Source organism: Hydractinia symbiolongicarpus, chromosome 10 (assembly GCF_029227915.1).
Source record: "Hydractinia symbiolongicarpus strain clone_291-10 chromosome 10, HSymV2.1, whole genome shotgun sequence".
NCBI lineage: Eukaryota > Metazoa > Cnidaria > Hydrozoa > Anthoathecata > Hydractiniidae > Hydractinia > Hydractinia symbiolongicarpus.
This window is the reverse complement of record NC_079884.1, coordinates 12633971-12651523: the sequence shown is the minus strand read 5'-3', so window position 1 is coordinate 12651523 and position 17553 is coordinate 12633971. Positions and strand designations below refer to the sequence as shown.

The 17553-nt window shown below is 34.3% G+C and overlaps 4 protein-coding genes across 4 annotated transcripts; all 4 read right to left on the bottom strand.

The window, feature by feature from the left end:
• Nucleotides 1-614: 614 nt before the first annotated feature.
• Nucleotides 615-7358, bottom strand: LOC130612682 (blastula protease 10-like). The gene is made up of 3 exons (XM_057434035.1): nucleotides 7152-7358; nucleotides 4306-4743; nucleotides 615-1386 (listed from the first exon to the last, which is right to left on the bottom strand). Exons 1-3 carry the CDS (start codon nucleotides 7213-7215, stop codon nucleotides 1211-1213), a joined length of 678 nt encoding a protein of 225 aa, XP_057290018.1. The 5' UTR covers nucleotides 7216-7358; the 3' UTR covers nucleotides 615-1210.
• Nucleotides 7359-8795: 1437 nt separating this feature from the next.
• On the bottom strand, nucleotides 8796-9176 carry LOC130612868 (tigger transposable element-derived protein 2-like). Its single transcript, XM_057434209.1, has one exon. It carries the CDS (start codon nucleotides 9174-9176, stop codon nucleotides 8796-8798), a length of 381 nt encoding a protein of 126 aa, XP_057290192.1.
• A 560-nt stretch (nucleotides 9177-9736) lies between these two features.
• Nucleotides 9737-10405, bottom strand: LOC130612867 (tigger transposable element-derived protein 4-like). The gene has a single exon (XM_057434208.1). It carries the CDS (start codon nucleotides 10403-10405, stop codon nucleotides 9737-9739), a length of 669 nt encoding a protein of 222 aa, XP_057290191.1.
• A 4436-nt stretch (nucleotides 10406-14841) lies between these two features.
• Nucleotides 14842-17519, bottom strand: LOC130612662 (protein arginine N-methyltransferase 3-like). The gene is made up of 2 exons (XM_057434013.1): nucleotides 17454-17519; nucleotides 14842-16397 (listed from the first exon to the last, which is right to left on the bottom strand). Exon 2 carries the CDS (start codon nucleotides 16384-16386, stop codon nucleotides 14893-14895), a length of 1494 nt encoding a protein of 497 aa, XP_057289996.1. The 5' UTR covers nucleotides 16387-16397; nucleotides 17454-17519; the 3' UTR covers nucleotides 14842-14892.
• Between the last annotated feature and the right edge of the window lie 34 nt (nucleotides 17520-17553).

Below are 17553 nucleotides of genomic sequence, written 5' to 3'. Positions count from 1 at the left end.
GTCGCAACAAAGTGGATAAAAATATTTTGCATTTGATTTCGTGTTTCTGTAACATTATTTTTTAACTCAGCGGGGGGTCCGCGCAGAGACAGACAGACGACGGCTATTATTATAGAGACTAGTCGTTGCCCGTGGAAAAATTCATGGGTTCGTCCGTTAGCCCGTAGAAAAATCCACTGCAACTCCTTCTACAAACAAGAATTCACAACATACAAAACATGAGCGCATTTCCTTGTTCGTGCAGGGTGGCCGTATCGCGAAAATAAGAAAAGAAGAAAATTGTTTTGAGATAGTGATACGTGTATGTACAATTTAACGCGTTATTGGTTGGAAAATCATTACCGGGCAAAAGGAATTTGCATAAGTTCGCAAGTGTTTGCACTGATTCGCAGGTGCCAGAAAAATCACTTTCATCTCAATTTATCAGTTCTTCTAAAACATTTTCACAACAGGCCACATTTGATGGATGGAAAGTCACAAGAGAACATTTACCGCAACAATAATACCACTAAAAGTACCTTGATTATTCATTCCACCCGATCGGAAATTTTAACCTAAATTTTTGCAAAGGTTGTAGACACAAGATTGGTGAATCTAAAATTTTAAAAACGAGATTGTAACGTAAAGAAATCGTTATTCCAAATATAAGAAAAAACTATTTCAAAATTATTAAATAACATTCAAGAAGATTGAAAAAAAAAGAACACTAACATAAAACTAATAGTTATATATATTCAAAAACAACATTAAAATCCCTTTAAATTAACTTATTTAGTTGTTTTTCTAAAATCTACGGAGTCTGATCCCTATCTCATACGGCCAAGAAGAGCAAAGTTTATTTATAAATCAACTTATTCTTTAAGAGAGCAGGTAATAGTGAATACAATTTAGTCTGATGTTTATGAAAATATTTTTTCAGGCATGAAATGGCGAATTCAAAGTAATTTTGTGATCTTAATGTATATTTTAGCTTATCCTAATTATTTATCACAACCCTAAAAATAATCATCAACTTATAAAAATATACTGTTCACTAAGTAGTCATACGATTGGACTAACGAAAACTAAATAATTTTATTCATTTATATGAACTAAAAGAATTACAATTATAAATAAGAATGCTAAAAAAAACACAAGCAAATCTAAATATTTCTTACATATACCAAATTATTTAATTACTAGTAAAAAAAAAGTATATTTAAACATGTCCTTAGGCCACCTGTTCGTAGCCACCACAACAAGCTGATTTCACTGTATATGTCAAACCCATATTCTTTCGATACAAAACCAGATCGATGATGAGAAGTACGACCAACAAAACCACAATAACGATCACCGCAATACACCAAGCTGGAAACTCCTTACTTTCCTTTGGTTTGACAGTCGCTGAAATATTATTAGAGATTATATTTCTCACGTTCAAGAAAGCTCAGGACAGCTATCTTAAAAGCTCTTTTATAGATTCAAACAAAACTTCGGGATGCGTTAGATACGTTTTTTTACTTTAGCGCCGTAGTTCAGTGGTTATAACTCTTGCACTTTGTGCTGGAGAACGGGGGTTTGATTCCCCTTAGCACGATGTAATATAGGCGAGTGAATGTTATCATAGCTTCAGGTTCACCCAAGTCATGTGGGGGATATTTGGGAGATGGCACACTGTGTAGGCCGTTGAATGTTGCAGGGATCTCTCGGGTAGAGCGCAGACAAAATTGGATGGGTAACTCAAAATGAGCATGAAATACTTACTCTAGGACTCTTACCTAAGCCATGTTCCCTCCTGAAAATAATAGACAGGGTATATCCCTCCATTAAAAAAGCAGTTTTTCATTTTTCCATTTGTAAGGCTAACCATGTAAATATGCACATCTCACTTACTGTTCCTGCAAGTGTCAAAACATGCGGCATTTGCCTCGTTAATCTCTTCGTTGGCGACCAAACTCGACCAACAAAAGAGAAAATCAACAATTTTTTCACCAAGACAAAGTTTTATTCCAGCAAAAAAAGGCAATGTTGGCGAAAGCCAAAACGCGGTGCATGACGATAAACGAACATTTAAAAATGGATGACTTGGTAAGTTTTAGTTACAAACAAGATGCAAAAGCTGCGAAAACCACAAATCATGCTAGGTTTTGAAGCGTATTAAATGACTCTTGTCGATTGTTAAAAGTAGTTTTAGGTCGCGATAAGAACTTAAACATCAACTAAGAAAACGATTTAAATTTTTTTTTTTTAAAAAAATATAAAAATTAAAACCAGGCTGGTTAATATTCTTATTTCTTAATTTTTTTTAAAAATAAGCCATTTTTTAACCTGGAATACCAGCAAACCAGAACACATCGAATTGTTTAAAAAAGCGCACATTATAACAAAAAAAATAAAGGTGGTTGTTATCCGGACGAGTGTTACAGGTTGCTAAAAAAAAGCAAAATGAAGAGAACGGTAAGGTTGGGTGGGGTACCACATAAAATACAGTGAGAATAGTGTACACCTATTGGCTTTTTCTTTCATAAGGGAATACATTATCAGGGTGGCCAGCAAAAATTTACTATGAAATTCTAGGAGATTCTAGGTAAATTTTCACCTAAAGTCTAGGAAAAAATCGCGAAAAACACACACATGAATACTTCTTCAAAAATTGAGTCCAAAGGAATGAGAGACAACTTCTGAAACAAAAGTAAAGAACTTTTTTATAAGTAATAAAATATCTGGAATAGATAAAACAACTTTTCAAAAACATAAATATCTATAATAAATAACACAATAACTGTAATGCATAAATAGCTTCTCTTTTTTTTGAAACTATTTACTTTTAAGTCACCTTTCTAGTTTTTTAACGAATAATTTAGACTTTTTGTGTTATATCGCTCTGAGAATAAATTATGTCCCTTAAAACCCCTATCATGAAAGAGACAAGTAAAAAGGCAATATAAAATTTAAGACCAAAAACTGTGACGACTTTTTTTAACAACCACGACTATGTCCTAATCAACTAATGAGCTAAATGGTTTGTGTTAACAAACTGTATATGAGAACTTTGAAAGATAACTGCTTTAACCCTATTCGGTCCGGGGTTTTTCGAACATACTATTAACGGGGGGGGGGGGGGGGGGGGGGATGCCCCCCTTAATAACTTTTCATAGGATTGTTTACATTGAATCAAACTTGGCACACTTATAGTACGTCATAAAAGGAACAAAATGGCGGCAATAACTTTTTGCTTGCGTCAGCACATTTTCTGCTTTAAAAATATGATAAGAAACAAAACTTAAAAAACAAAGTGAAATGCTGTAGCATCACAAATCAAAATAGAAATTCCAATGAATAATGAACACAGCTTTAATAGCTAAGGTTTTCTTTGCCTTGCTTTCAGCTTCTAATGCATACTTATCCGATTCCTTGAAATATTCCTTCCTATATATTCCTTCATATTCCTTTAAATATTCAACAATGGCATTTTCAAGCTGTACCTTTTTTAAATTTAAACTTGCTATTTCATTTTCTTTTATTATCACAACATTCCTTTTAGCCTATTTTTATCACTTTCTATTATCTATTGAAAAAACATAAAAATATCACACTTGCTGAAATATCAAGAAGTGTTTAACGCATAATCTGAAAAATTAATCTAGGAGAAAATATGAAATTTTGAACACTTTCTAGGAGATTCAAGGAGAAATATGAAATTTTGAACACTTCCTAGGAGATTGTAGGAGATTCCCTGGCTATGCAAGAATATCAGACTGGGAATTAAAGTTGTTTAAACAATAGAGAAATAAAGGAAAACGTCCAGCCTAGTTAGAATTTTGATATCTTATACAAAAAAGCGTGTAATAGATTTCAAATAAATATATATGGGTTGATTTACTTCGTCTATAAACACTGGCCGGTATTAAGATGGGATGCTGGTAAATTTAACACTTTAATGCACCAGGTCAATGACCTGGATGTTGCGTTCAGTATTTTTGAAAAACTTCTTTTGCGCTTGTAACAAGCACAAAAAATTAACATTTTCGCATTTACAACTTCAGGACGCGAAGTGTTAATCCAGAAAGCAAATGACATGCAAAAAAATGCTTGATGTGTAAATATAAGAACAGCCTCGAGCACAACTTTGGTGGCAAAAAATTTTTCACACACTCACAAATCCCCATTTTTATTATACCATGAAAAATGACGAAACCAATGGATAAAAAACGCAAAAAAACAACAACTCTCACATTATTATCAAGTCTACGCTCCTCGTAATTTGAAAGGAAAAAGTGCCTAACCAATGCTCTAAATGCAGAAATAATTAATACAACTTACGCAAACTTGTTGAAGTGATGTTTGAAGGGTGATATGTTACATTGTTTCCAGTTGTTGGTTGGAGTGTCGTTGCATCCGGGTGCTGAGTTGTTTTGGCAGGCTCCAAGATGGCATAAGACAACCTGAAACCTTTTTTTGTTGAATTTTTACTATCCGAAACAAATTTGATAGTTACTTCATCGCTTGATGTGTTAAAGGCAGCAGGTTTAGTTGTTCCACAAAAGTCATTAGGTGTTCTATCTACAATTATTCGCAAATATTCCGATGAACATGTCTCATGAATTTGTGCATCAATGTCTAGATCTTCAACATTGATTTGAATTTTCTTGTCAGGCCCACCAGTAATAACCCATGTACAAGTTAAGTTTTCAGGGTACTGATTGGGATAATTTGGTGATTCAATTGTTCCACTTGTAGCATTAAGATTTCTTCCACACTCTTAAACAAAAGTATATATAGTATTAAACCAAAAGTCAGTCAGTCTAGTCAGAAAGAGAAAACCCCTTTTCTTGTTTGTCCCTCCTTTTTACTATTTTTCTATAACTTTGAAAATTTTTTGGCTTAGAATTTGGTGATTTTTTAGTTAGCTAAAGTTTAAAGTACCAGTGACTTTTGTTAAACAAGTGGTTGGGAGAATTATTGATAATTTTACAAAGCAGCAAAAAAAAAAAAAAAAAAAAAAAAAATTTTATCATTAGATCTGTGACCTTCGATGTATTTACATGTTTAATTTGTACAATGTGTATTTCTTTCTCTTTTAATTTCGTTTTTATTAGCATTAACAGTCACTATGTTTCCTTAAAAGAGTCCTATACTTCTAAAAGGGTAGGTTCAGAGTAACAAATTGTATTATACCGGAAGGAAAATTCTGTGGAAAGAAATGTTTTTACAAATAAAGTAATGTTCTCATGCATTAGACGAAGTTCCTTATTACGTTTGAAGTTTGTAACATGATTTCCTGAAAATTATAGTGACGAGGTATGTATTTGTATGTTAATGTAAGGCTTGCCGTATATATGATATATGATCTAAGCTGACGTATCAAATATAATGCAAAAGGAGAAAAACTATGATTATGCAAAGTATAATCGACTTTAATTGAGGATATTTATATAATATTTACTGTCAAGCTTTCCTGAATATTTTCATCCAATTTTGAATCTGGCCAACACAACAAGAAATACACCCAAATTACATGGTTTTGACATTACAGTCAGTTGTCTCATCTAAAGTACCATTAAAGTTTAAAGTTCCTAAATAACCTGTTTCTATACAGTTGTTTCTATATTATTTTATTTGATTAAACAGTATTCTGCATCATTTTTAGCTTTGATTGTATGTATCACTATATACATGTACGCTATACACACCAAAAATGTAGTTCCTGTGCAGTGTATTCTCCCAGTCAGCAAATATCATTTATTTACCTCATTATAGCTCTACATTTTTCAGGGTAGGCATTATGATTTGAAGGAAAACACGTTATTCACACTCTTCATAAATAGGGGATGAATTTTATATGAAATCTTGGCTTTCTAAATTCAACCTGACATTAAATTTAAAAATATGGGGCACCCCAATTAGGGTAATGTTGCTCCTTTGCTGCTGATAAGTTTTGCAGATGGAAACTGTCCCATTGAATCAAACTGAATGGTTTCTATTAACGAGAATTTGACATGTAAATAAAAAAAGTCTTCTCTCATGCAAAAGTTTACACAGCATGTTATTTTCGAATGTAACTAACTTGGAAAGGAGGCTTTTCACCATCAAGGTTCATATGTCAGATTTCTTCTTATGCAGTTGTCTTACAATGATCAAATAACATGAAAACGAGGCTCAAGCTGTGTAAGAGTTGTGTTCACAGTCATTCCTTGTAGTCTTTCAAATAAGAAAACAAAAAATCTAATAATTGCAAATGAAGAATGCACTGCACTTAGCACGAAAAATAAACCTGCACACAACAAATAAGGTTTTTTTCAACGTTCTTTATGAAATAGAACATAAAGGAACAGAAAACACGCATACTAAAAATGTTTACATAACGTGAACAGAAAATTTTACTGTTCATTTCTGTAGCACGTGGCCTTGTGTTATGGGTCCTTGGTTCAGTCCACACCATGTTTAGCAAGTGTCTTTACTACAGCTGTGGGTCAACCCATGCCATGTGAGGAAAACTGGGTAGGTAATGCCGGTGTATACTTTCTGTATACATCCTGAAGACAGGACCCACATTGATAACAGTGTTTCAAACACTGAAGTGGCTATATCCTGTATAAATATTCGGAATAATAATAATAATAATAATAATAATAATAATAATAATAATAATAATAATAATAATAATAGTCTGAGCAAAGTGAAATTCAGTTTAACTTTTTCTTTAGCATTTATTCAATCAGATTATTTTATTCCATAAGAATTACACAAAGTGTGTTTGCTTTCTGTATTGAAATGTGCACAACATTATCAAGTAAAAACTAATAGTTGTTCTGTCCTTTAACAAAATGTCTCTGTTTTGCAAAGCATCTGGTCTACAAATTATTATGCAAAATTAGAATAAGTCAGAGCTACGCATCGTAAACTGAAGGCTTAAAGTGAAACATCTTTTTAACAAAGTGGTGCTAAATTTGGTATATGTTAATTGATACATTTAAAGCCCTAATGATACTATTGAGTCAAGAAACAGACTGAGAAAATATTTAGATATATGGATATGGCTATGGCAGGCTGGCTAGCTAACGTGCCAGGTTGTTTTTCAGCTTTTATGTGTCTTTTATGTATTTTTATGTGCAAAAAGCTTTCAATGTCTTGTGCACATAAAGCTGGATCTAAAAGAAGATAAGTACCTTGAGCAGTAGCGGACGATAGACAGATCAATGTTACTGTCAAAATAAAATAAAATGGATTCATATTGCGTTCGCCCAAATCTTTTCCCACTTTTTTTTTGCTTTCAATCAAGCCTTGGCAGTCAGCCTGAAAACGTGCACAGGATGCCTCTTTCTGCACTTCCCCGCAGGGTAGATTCGGAAAAGTAGAGCACGTGTTTTCACAATTTCGTCCCTAGGCCTAATTATTTTCTTGACGCTTTCGCGGCTGCTGATAAATTTTCAGCTAGGTACAGTCGACGCTCGATATCTCGAACTTTCAAGGGACCGACGAAAAAGTTCCAGATATCAAAAGTTCGAGATAAAAGATAGTGATACGCCTACGTTACAATGAAAAGCTGAAGAACCTACCCTCGAAGTGTGCTTGCGGCGAAAAGTTCGATGAGTACCATGCCATGTCTTGGAAAAAAAGTGGATTTATCGTGAATCTTCACGATAATATCAAAGATTTTCTCACCATTTGTCTGGACAGGGTTTGCTGAGATTTTCAGTCTGAACCGCACCTCATCCCAGTTACAACAGTGCAGTTTGCTTACCGCACTGCTAACACAGGAGACGAATCCTGAGAGATTTCTGGACAAAAGGAGAGACTGCATTTTTTGATATTAAAATAACGCACGTCAACTCCAAAGTATCCAGAAATCAGGCAATCCATAAAATTTTCCAACGGCACCAGCAGGCAAAAAAGAGAGGGTATTTACATCGTATTTTGGAAATCGCAGATGGAAGTTTTACACCGATAGTTGGTGCCAACGGAGGCGTTGGAAACAAGTGCAGTGCTAGCGAAAAAATTGTCGGAAAAAACAATGAAAATTATGGAACTGTAATAACGTGGCTTAGAACTCGCCTTTCAATGGAAATAACTCGTGCCTCACTACTCTGTCTGAGAGGTTCGAGAGTCCCATTATAGACAATATGAGAATATTAGGGACCAAGGTCTCGATAACGTTGTTAGTGGTGTCGATTGAAGTAACTTTTCCAATTTGTAGCAAATTTCTGTGTGATTTCGACTTTTTCGGCCTCAATAGCGTCTTTTATTCGTTCAATATATCTACTCAGTTTTCTTATTGTGATATTCTTCAGCTATTTATGTGTGTGTCTGTTTTTTATCTACAGTCGACGCTCGTTATCTCGAACTCCCAAGGGATAATTGATCAAAATTTAATCAATGTTGTAATGATAAAAGAATTTGAATTGGCTTCACATGTTAAGGGGTTCCACGTTTATAAAGCATTGTGGACTCCAAAAAATGGGGAGACTTTACAATGCGAAGGAGAGCCTAATAATCCCGTTGACAAATATTCTGTGTGTGTCAAGAAAGAAAACAAGATAGTTGGACATTTACCACTTGGAAAATCTGGAAAATTTGCTAAAACAATATTTTATTTCCTCAGAGCTGATGAATTAAGCTCGTGCAAAGTAACTGTGACTGGAAAACCAGTTAATTTGGGAGATGGTGAAGGCATGCAAGTGCCATGCAATTTGACATTTATTGGAACGGAAAAGTGCATCGAGATACTCAAGAAACATATTTAGTTTATGTTAGTCTTTTTAAGATTTTAATATCAAAATAAAACCAATTCGAAAAAAAGAGATTTAATATTCTTACCTTTTTTTCCATTTACCAAGCCAACCGTCTGAAGCTTTGAAATCTTCTACTCCAAGCTCCTGTGCATAGCTTTTAGCTTTCTCCTTTAGTATTGTCCCATCGATTGGTATGTTTTTGCTTCGTTGTGAAACAAACCATTTGAACACGACAAGATCTACTTCTGAGAATTTACCATCACTGATCTTTCTTTTCTTGCTCGAAGATTTTTCGAGAGCAGAAAAAAGTTTTTCCTTATTGGCTAGCCAAGTTGATATCGTGTTTTTAGGCACCCCGTACTTTTTAGCGATATCTTTATTTGGAATACCTTTTTCCAATTCTTTTAATGCTTGGCATTTTTCTGCCAAAGTTTTTACAACGAGCTTTCTTTTCGGTGGCATTCTGACAAAGGAAATCACAAAAAAAACATTGCAAAATCTACCTGTTTTACAATGGAATGTCTTCTTTTTATTGCAACATTTTGTGACTTTAAAACAAGCAGTGCAAGGTCTTCTTTTTTCAAAATTCCTCTTCAAGAGTTCGAGATAACGAGCGTAAATCAGTCCAAGGGACTGAGAAAAAAGTTCGAGATAGTGAAAGTTCGAGATAACGGAGGTTCAAGATACCGAACGTTTTTTTGCCTACTATTGCTTACAGAACTCAAGGGACCGAAAAAAAAGTTCGAGATAGAGAAAGTTCGAGATAACGGAGGTTCGAGATAATGAGCGTCGACTGTATTATACAGTAGAGTCTCCATAACTCGAACAGCCACGGGGAAAAGGAAATCGTTCGAGTTATGGAGACATTCGAGTTGTAGAGGTTTTCAACTTTTAGCGCAATATCCTCCCTTTACGTGAACCAGCTGGATAAAAACGTTATATTTAATCTTAAGTCTAACTTTAAGGGGGCTATTAGGTTAATGAAAGTCAAAACAATACACTTTTAATGAATTTTTTAATGTTTATTTAGAAAAGAAGTCGGTGATAACTGTTTGCTTACAACTCATATCAAAATCTTTGGTGATATTACGATTCAAGTCCCTCAGGGAAGCTATCATTTCTTCTCCAAAATGTGAAAAAATACTCAAGTCTTCGAGGACGTTGATAGCTGTACGCACTTGCTCGGCCGTCGGTCTTGTGATCTTATCTTCTTCCTCCTTGTCTTCTTCGTCGACCTCTTCTAATTCTTCGTCTTGAGTCCCAGTGATCTCAGCAATGATGTCAGCAGTCTTCAGACGCCCATGGGATGTACTGACTTCAATGTCAAAATCAATGAAATCTTCAGTTGATAAGTCAGGATCAATGTGGTCAGGAAACCTTCGTTTTATGTAAGAGAGTTCAGCATCGAGGGTTGGAATTGGGTCTTCTTCTACTTCGCTGGTTAAACTTTTAAAAGGGTCGTCATCTTCGTTGATCGCTCTTTCTGCATCCTTTTGGGAAATTCCTGATTTTCGAAAGCAATTGGTGAATGTTTTGTTGGAAACATCATCCCATGCTTTCCTTAGCATGTACATAGCTGCAAGAATCGAGAACTTCGGAGTCGATTTTTCCTCGTCCAAGGCTTTTATCAATTTCCGCACTGCTAGCGATCGATATTTTGCTTTCAGGGCGCGGATAATTCCTTGGTCCATAGGTTGGGTTCGGGACGTGGTATTTGGAGGAAGAAAGATCAATTCTACCCATTCCAGGTTTTCAACATGAGGATGTGCGGTACAATTGTCAATAATCAAAGCAATTTTTCGCTTAGAGACAGAGAATTTTCGATCAAGCTCGCGAGAGGATAGCGGGAGAGAATGGTTGGTAATGTTGTCTCCGACGATGGCGCTGTCATTTCCTCAGTGACGGACCGTGATTCTCCAGCGATGGTTTTGAAGGATACTCCATACCTGAAAGGAATGGATGAGAAAAAGGTTTATCTCTGTAGTTGTGACTAGTGTAGATGGAGCTTTACATTTTGTTTGATTCGAATCATGGAATTCTAAATTTAGAATGCCATGGCCATGATTCGAATAGAAAACATTCGATTGTTACCATGTTTTGATTTGTGAAAGAATTCGAATAGAAAAAGATTTGATTTTTACCAAGTTTCGAAGTTTTGACGAGTGAAAGAAAGCATGGAAGCCATGAAAGTCCAACAAGTCAAAAGATTAACAGACATTATTTGTTGTATAGAACTTCCTATCATTAAACTTATTACGTACGAAATCGACGCTTTTGTCATGGGGTATCATGTTTATAAAAGTAATTGGACACCCTCTGTTGGAGATGAATTTTATGGTTTCATGGAACCAACAAATAAAATGGATAAATATGCAGTTGCAGTCAAGAAAAATGATGGAGAAATCATTGGACATCTACCACTAGGAAAGTCAGGACGCTTTGCAAAAGTCATATTTTACTTTCTGAAGAATGACAGCTTCAATGTTTGCAAAATAACAATTACTGGAAAGTCATTGAATGCTGGTGATGGATTAGGGATGAAAGTCCCATGCAAATTATCCTTCCTCTCTGAAAGACAGTCTATTGATATTTTGAAAAAACAACTACCAAAGCTATTGTAACATTTTTTTAGATTTTATCTTCACGAAGATAAACAAACAAAATCTTAGTCAACTAACCTGGTTTTCCATTTAGCCATCCACCCCTGAGAAGCTTGAAATGACTCGACACCCAACGCTTCGGCAAACTCAAGAGCTTTCTCTTTCAGCATCGGGCCACTGATTGGGATATTCTCACTCCTCATCATAAGTAACCATTTATGAACAGCTTTGTTCACATCTTCGAATTTTTCTGGCTTTGATCTCTTCGATGTTTGCCCGTTGTTAAACTGCTTGTAAATCTTTTCTTTATTTTTTTTCCAAGTTGACAGGGTGCTTGGAGGAATTTTGAACTCTTTTGCCACATCCTTTGGCGCAGTACCCTTTTCCAACGCTTTAAGAGCTTTGTACTAGATTTTGCACGACTTATTGTCAATTCGACGCTTTGATCCTGCCACAGACGACATTGTTATGAGAGTGTCTTTCTTTTGAAATTCTTTAGATTTTCTCGAAAACGTTCGAAAAAGACGTTCGAAAGGTTTGGATGACGCATCATTAATCATTCGAATTAATAATAAGGCCTGCAAAAAATTTGTTCGAGTTAAGGGAAGATTCGAGTTATGGAGGTTCGAGTTGTAGAGGTTTTTTTATAAGAGTTTATTAGGAAATTTTCACGGTGCCAACGAATTTGTTCGAGTTAAGGAGAGATTCGAGTTATAGAGGTTCGAGTTATGGAGACTCTACTGTATTATAATTAACACACATTATTTTTATTGAAATTGACATTTTTTTTATTACTTGTATATATAGAACATTTAGAAAAACTTAATTTATGTAAAAAAAAAGATAAAAGATAGTCGAGATATCGAGCGTAGAAGGCCATTAAAGTTCGGGATAGGGAAATACCCATACTTGATTGGATTGAGAAACCGAAAAAAGACTATTCTCCATTAAAAAAGACTATTCTCACAATATTGAAATCGTCAAGGACAATTTCAATATTGTGACATTTATGGTGCCAAAGAATCTTCGACATCAATAGAACATTTTGTAAAATTATATGAAGAGTTTTTTTTATATTGTAAATATTAATTTTTACCAACACATTTTTAGTTATTATTTTAAATTTTATTACTATTTTTGGGGGGCTGGGAAACAGGACCCATGGACAGAAATTTTGTAATTATATATATTTTGTCTATTTTACTAACCTTTGAATGGAAAAACCCTGTATAAATATGTGTTTTTGCTACCTTTGAGCCATGGTAATATTACCTGTGGGAACAAATTTAGAAGGAAAATAATGAAGGCGAAATGGCAAAACTCAAGAGCAATGGATGTACTCAAGCGACATGTAGAAAAGGTTCCGTTTCCAGAATATGGAGAGTATTCTGACGACTCTTCGGAAATAATCCTCAAAAAAATATGGACAATCCGCAGGAAGATAGTGAAAATGAAGAGAGAGAAGGAAGTGATGTAGAAATTAATGAATTAAAGTTAATAAATTTCAAGGAAAAATAAAACTGGTAATCTAAGCCCTTTACCACATGTCCCGCATTTTTTTTATAATTTTATGGCTTTTTTCACAAAATTAACGGTCATGAAATTACTTGAGGCAGAAAATCAGTGTCACCAAATTTACGGGCCCCAAAAAATGAAAGCAGCATAAAATTGATGCGAAAAAAGGCCAAAATCCGTTAATTTCCTGTAATAAGGTATGTCCCAAATTAGAGTTAAACGTCATTAACGAAATTTCGTTCACAAAGTTTTATTTTAAAAAAATGGCTCCTAGGGACTGTAAAACCAGCACCTGAGCATGTAACATCACATCTAAGTGCAACGCGCTAATCAACTTGGCTATATCGACAGAAGTAAGTTGTGAATATTTTATATAATGCGAGTTGCTATTGCTCTTTTGGGCTAGTGTGTTATTAATCCAAAACATTTTTTTTACCATTTCGTATATTATTCGAGTAAAATAATGACCTTCGTAGCATAACTTTTTTTTCTCACGGTAAACGTCAAAGAGGAAGGCGTATGATGAAGAAAGATTGAAAAATACGCTTTTTGATAAATGTGAAGGGGGGATTCAGTGAATTTTCCTCCGTTTGTGAATTTATAAGCGAAGCAAATCGCATCTAATTTTTTATCATAATAAAAAATAGGTGATTGGAAAGCATTCTAACTACTGTCCGGTTAAATATTCGTCTATCCAAGCATTCTTAAAATGCAGTAAAATTTCTGTGTGCACAATAATAAACGATTGACAATTATGTTGTAAAGAAAACAGAAACAAAAATCTGGGCAGACTAGGAAAAATTGTGCAACGGATTCCGTGAATGATGTAACCTGGATCCCAGCGTTTTTTTTATATCAGGATATAAAAACGCTACAGCCCCTTGGATCGAGGTTGTTGACTTTAATGAAGAAAATAGATGACGTTGTTAATATTGTAAATATAAAAATCCCACAAAACACGCCCTCTTTTATTAACGCTCTTTTTTTAATAAACGCTTCTCATAAAATTTTTTTAAACGCCCAGGGCATTTATAAGAGAAAATACAGTAAGGAGAAACAAATAACAACATCATTCAAATAGGCACAGAAAAAGCACGACAAAAGCATTTCAGTAGTAGCTACAACGTCACGTTTAAGAAAAACAACGTTAGCTAATAAAATGAAATAAAATATATTTTGTAGTTAACTCTTTGAAATTACGAATCTTAGTACCGGGATGTTCAGTTGTCGCGAATTAGGTGTGGAAAGATGAAGAAAATGATGTTACCATTATGTCCAGTTTTATTTTTTTTGGTTGTACCAAATATTGTGACAAATTGCGCACCTTCGTCCACAGGGTATGTTGCCTGAAGTCAAAACCGCTAACGCTTACTTGAGTAAAGTTTGCATCGTAAAATAAAAATTTCGCATCGTATAATGAAAATTTCGCATCGTATAACGAAAATTTCGCATCGTATAATGAAAATTTCGCATCGTAAAATAAAAATTTCGCATCGTATAGCGAAAATTTCGCATCGTATAATGAAAAGTTCGCACCGTAAAATAAAAAGTTCGCATCGTAAAATAAAAAGTTCGCATCGTATAACGAAAATTTCGCATCGCATAATGAAAAGTTCGCATCGTAAAATATAAAGTTCGCATCACATAATATAAAAATTTACACAAGAAGTTAGCATAATGGATTTGCATCGTATAATGTTCGCATCGTAAAAAAAGGGAGCGCGTAAAACACATAAAAATAAGTTAGCATCCTTTGTATCGTTTGATAGCTTGTGGGAATTGTATGTTAAAAACTTGGCATGAGAAAAAATTCTTAGCAACAATGAGACTGAAACCAAAGGTTGCTTAGAAATAACGTGTATTCGCAATAAAACCCTTAACAATGAAAATAAAAAACTTCAGCAAATTTTACTTTGGTAGTTAATCGTAAATTTTACTTTGTGAAATTCCAAACATTTGTTTTTTAACAGCAGGATTTTTTTCTTGCGAAAGTATATGCAAATACAACTGCGAAATTTTTGAATTGCTTTTTTCCTAGAAAATTATCAATTATTACAAGATGATCAACTCAAGACATAATGTTGTCTCGAGGTAACACAATCATTCTTATCATACAAAAAGATAGCAATATCTAACGCCCTATGGTCTTGTTTATTTTTCTTACAAATTATCCGTCCAATTAGTACATCACCAATGCCCATAAGAATAGGTGTTTTTAAAAAGAATACGGTTTGTTTCCAATGTGTTGGCTCCACATGTGGGCTGGTACTGAACAGAACTGGGTGAGTTGCATCCTGTTCGAATTTAATATCAAAGTAGCCAACAATAGCAGAACATGTGCCTTTCTTAACGGCTTTTAAAGTAAACTTCTGATCAAAATCCAAACATGATGTTGAAATTTTCATCAGATCAAACTCCTTTAGAATACACGATTCAGACATGATCTTCGCGCTCTCAACAACTGTCACTAAAGGCTCCTCAAGCACACCAGATTTCATCGCAGTCATTTTAAATCCATAGACATCATCCCAGAATTTCAACTTACTTTCGTACAGCTGGTCGTCACAGAGTGCAGCTAATTGTATGTTGCATTTATCTGGGTAAATACAACCCTTCTCCGACAGGTACTTATCACGACAGTACAGCACTGTATCCAACATGCTTTCAAACAACAAAAAGTAGCCCATCCATTCTGATATGATAACATCAACTTTTTCACTAACTTCAATATCCTCGGCTTTACCTTTTTTCACTTCAATAATAGAATCCAAATTATTTTCTTTCACAATATCCATAGCTTGATACGCCACATCAGAATTATCAACGGCCAAGACTTTAGTAGCACCAGCTTGTGCAGCAAACATGGACAATACTGATGTCCCACACCCGATATCAAGCACTTTCGCATTTTTAAAAATATTAGTATTCTTCAAAATAAAATCTCTGTAAGACACAGTGCGAACTTTGTCTTTTAACATTTCCTCATGTATGCCAAAATGGGCATAAGAACTAAAGTACCCCTCGCTCTCCTGCTCTTGCGCATTGGGCTTAAATTCTCTTCCTGATGCCTTCCCTAGTAACAATGCATTGAGTTCCTGTCGACATACATTTAGGTCGTCCAGTGTTCTTTCTAAAAACTCCTCAGCTAATTTAGCACGCTCTTCTGCAATACTAAGTTTCATAACTATATCCAAACTTTCTTCCTGTGAATCAGAATCGACACGCAGCTCACTTTCAACGTCATACTGCAACAATAAATCATTTTCTATTGATGGGATAAGCCATTGCTCATCTTCAAACTGATGCAGCTCTAATTGACTTGCTGCAGAGGGATCTAAATTATTCTTCCTGACATAATTTATGAATTTAATGTACACATAAAAACTCATCTGTTTCATTTTAATGGTCTTTCTTATGTTGATCTCATGATTGTTTTGTATGTGTTTAAAACAACTATCCACAGATGAGAACTTATTAGGACAAAATAGGCATAGAACTAATTCTTCATTTGCTTCATCTTCAGGTACATCTGACCAATCACTTTCTGAATCTGACATATTAAAATTACCTAAAACAAAAACCGAATGCTTTGTTGTATAGGTAGTTTATTTTTAAGAATGGGACATGCTCCTTCATAAAGTTAAGGCTTATATGCTGAAAAAAACAAGCGCCGTGTGCATAGTTTTGCTTTTTGCATTTAATTGATTTTAGGTGGAATCTATTCCAAGAACCCATTTTCTTGACACCTTTAAATATTACAGTCAAAACATGGCTAGTTCAAGGGGATCAGAAAAGTTTCAAGTCAAAATAGGATGTGCAGTTTAGAAACAAATTTTCTTGGCTGACTTCAAAGAACATTTAGTTTCATAAACACAGGCTTATCAAAGAGCTTATCAAATAAGATGATATTTTACAATCAGCAAGAACACAACAAAAAGGGTTTGTGCAAAAAATGGAAAACTTTGTACAATAAAAAGATATTTCTATTTTTCAGTCCTTTTTGGCAGATCTAGTATATACAATGGCAACAAGAGGAAAAATATGACACCTTTCCCCTAAAGATATGTGGCATTTTCTCCAAAGTTAACACATCTTTTCTAAAACAAGACAAGGTGAGAAATGCTACAAATCTTTCTCAAAAACAACAACATATAATATACCCTTCACAAAATGACACATTATTTCGGGGTTTTACAGTGATTTTTACATGTATTATATAAAGTTTTAGCATACAAATCAAGCTTATCAAACTTCGCATACATTTGTTACACTGTTTGTGACTTTAAAATATCCTGATTGGTTTAGATTAGTACTGGAATTAACTGTATAATAAACATTATATATATAGTGACTTTTTTATTCCTGATTTTGAATTATGTACAAAAATGTAGCAAATGCTTGAAGTTTCAATTCAAAAACTAGTCGTTAGCCCGTGGAAAAATCCATGGGTTCACCCGTCCTTTCTATACCGTATTGTGTGCGTCTCGCTACGGGGTGCCGATAAGCCGCATACACTGTAAAAAGTGCCGAAAAAACCCGCATAGACCTAAACAATGCCCGAAAGAAAAAAAAACAGACACTAATATATGATTCAAAAAAACTATAAAAATTAAAATAAACTTACTATGTCGTAGCGAAGTTCTTAGAAGAACTGTTTTGATGGTTTTTGAAAAAAAGTTTACTTTATAAATAACTTATAAATAAACTTTATTAACTCCTTTCTC

What these genes read in the sequence shown, in the direction of transcription:
- LOC130612682 (XM_057434035.1), bottom strand. Translation starts at nt 7,215, where the DNA reads ATGAATCCATTTTATTTTATTTTGACAGTAACATTGATCTGTCTATCG. An exon ending in ATCGTCCGCTACTGCTCAAG is followed by an intron (nt 4,744 to 7,151) that starts GTACTTATCTTC and finishes CTTTTGTTTAAG; the next exon opens with AGTGTGGAAGAAATCTTAAT. An exon ending in CATCACTTCAACAAGTTTGC is followed by an intron (nt 1,387 to 4,305) that starts GTAAGTTGTATT and finishes ATAATATTTCAG; the next exon opens with CGACTGTCAAACCAAAGGAA.
- LOC130612868 (XM_057434209.1), bottom strand. Translation starts at nt 9,176, where the DNA reads ATGCCACCGAAAAGAAAGCTCGTTGTAAAAACTTTGGCAGAAAAATGC.
- LOC130612867 (XM_057434208.1), bottom strand. Translation starts at nt 10,405, where the DNA reads ATGGACCAAGGAATTATCCGCGCCCTGAAAGCAAAATATCGATCGCTA.
- LOC130612662 (XM_057434013.1), bottom strand. Translation starts at nt 16,386, where the DNA reads ATGTCAGATTCAGAAAGTGATTGGTCAGATGTACCTGAAGATGAAGCA.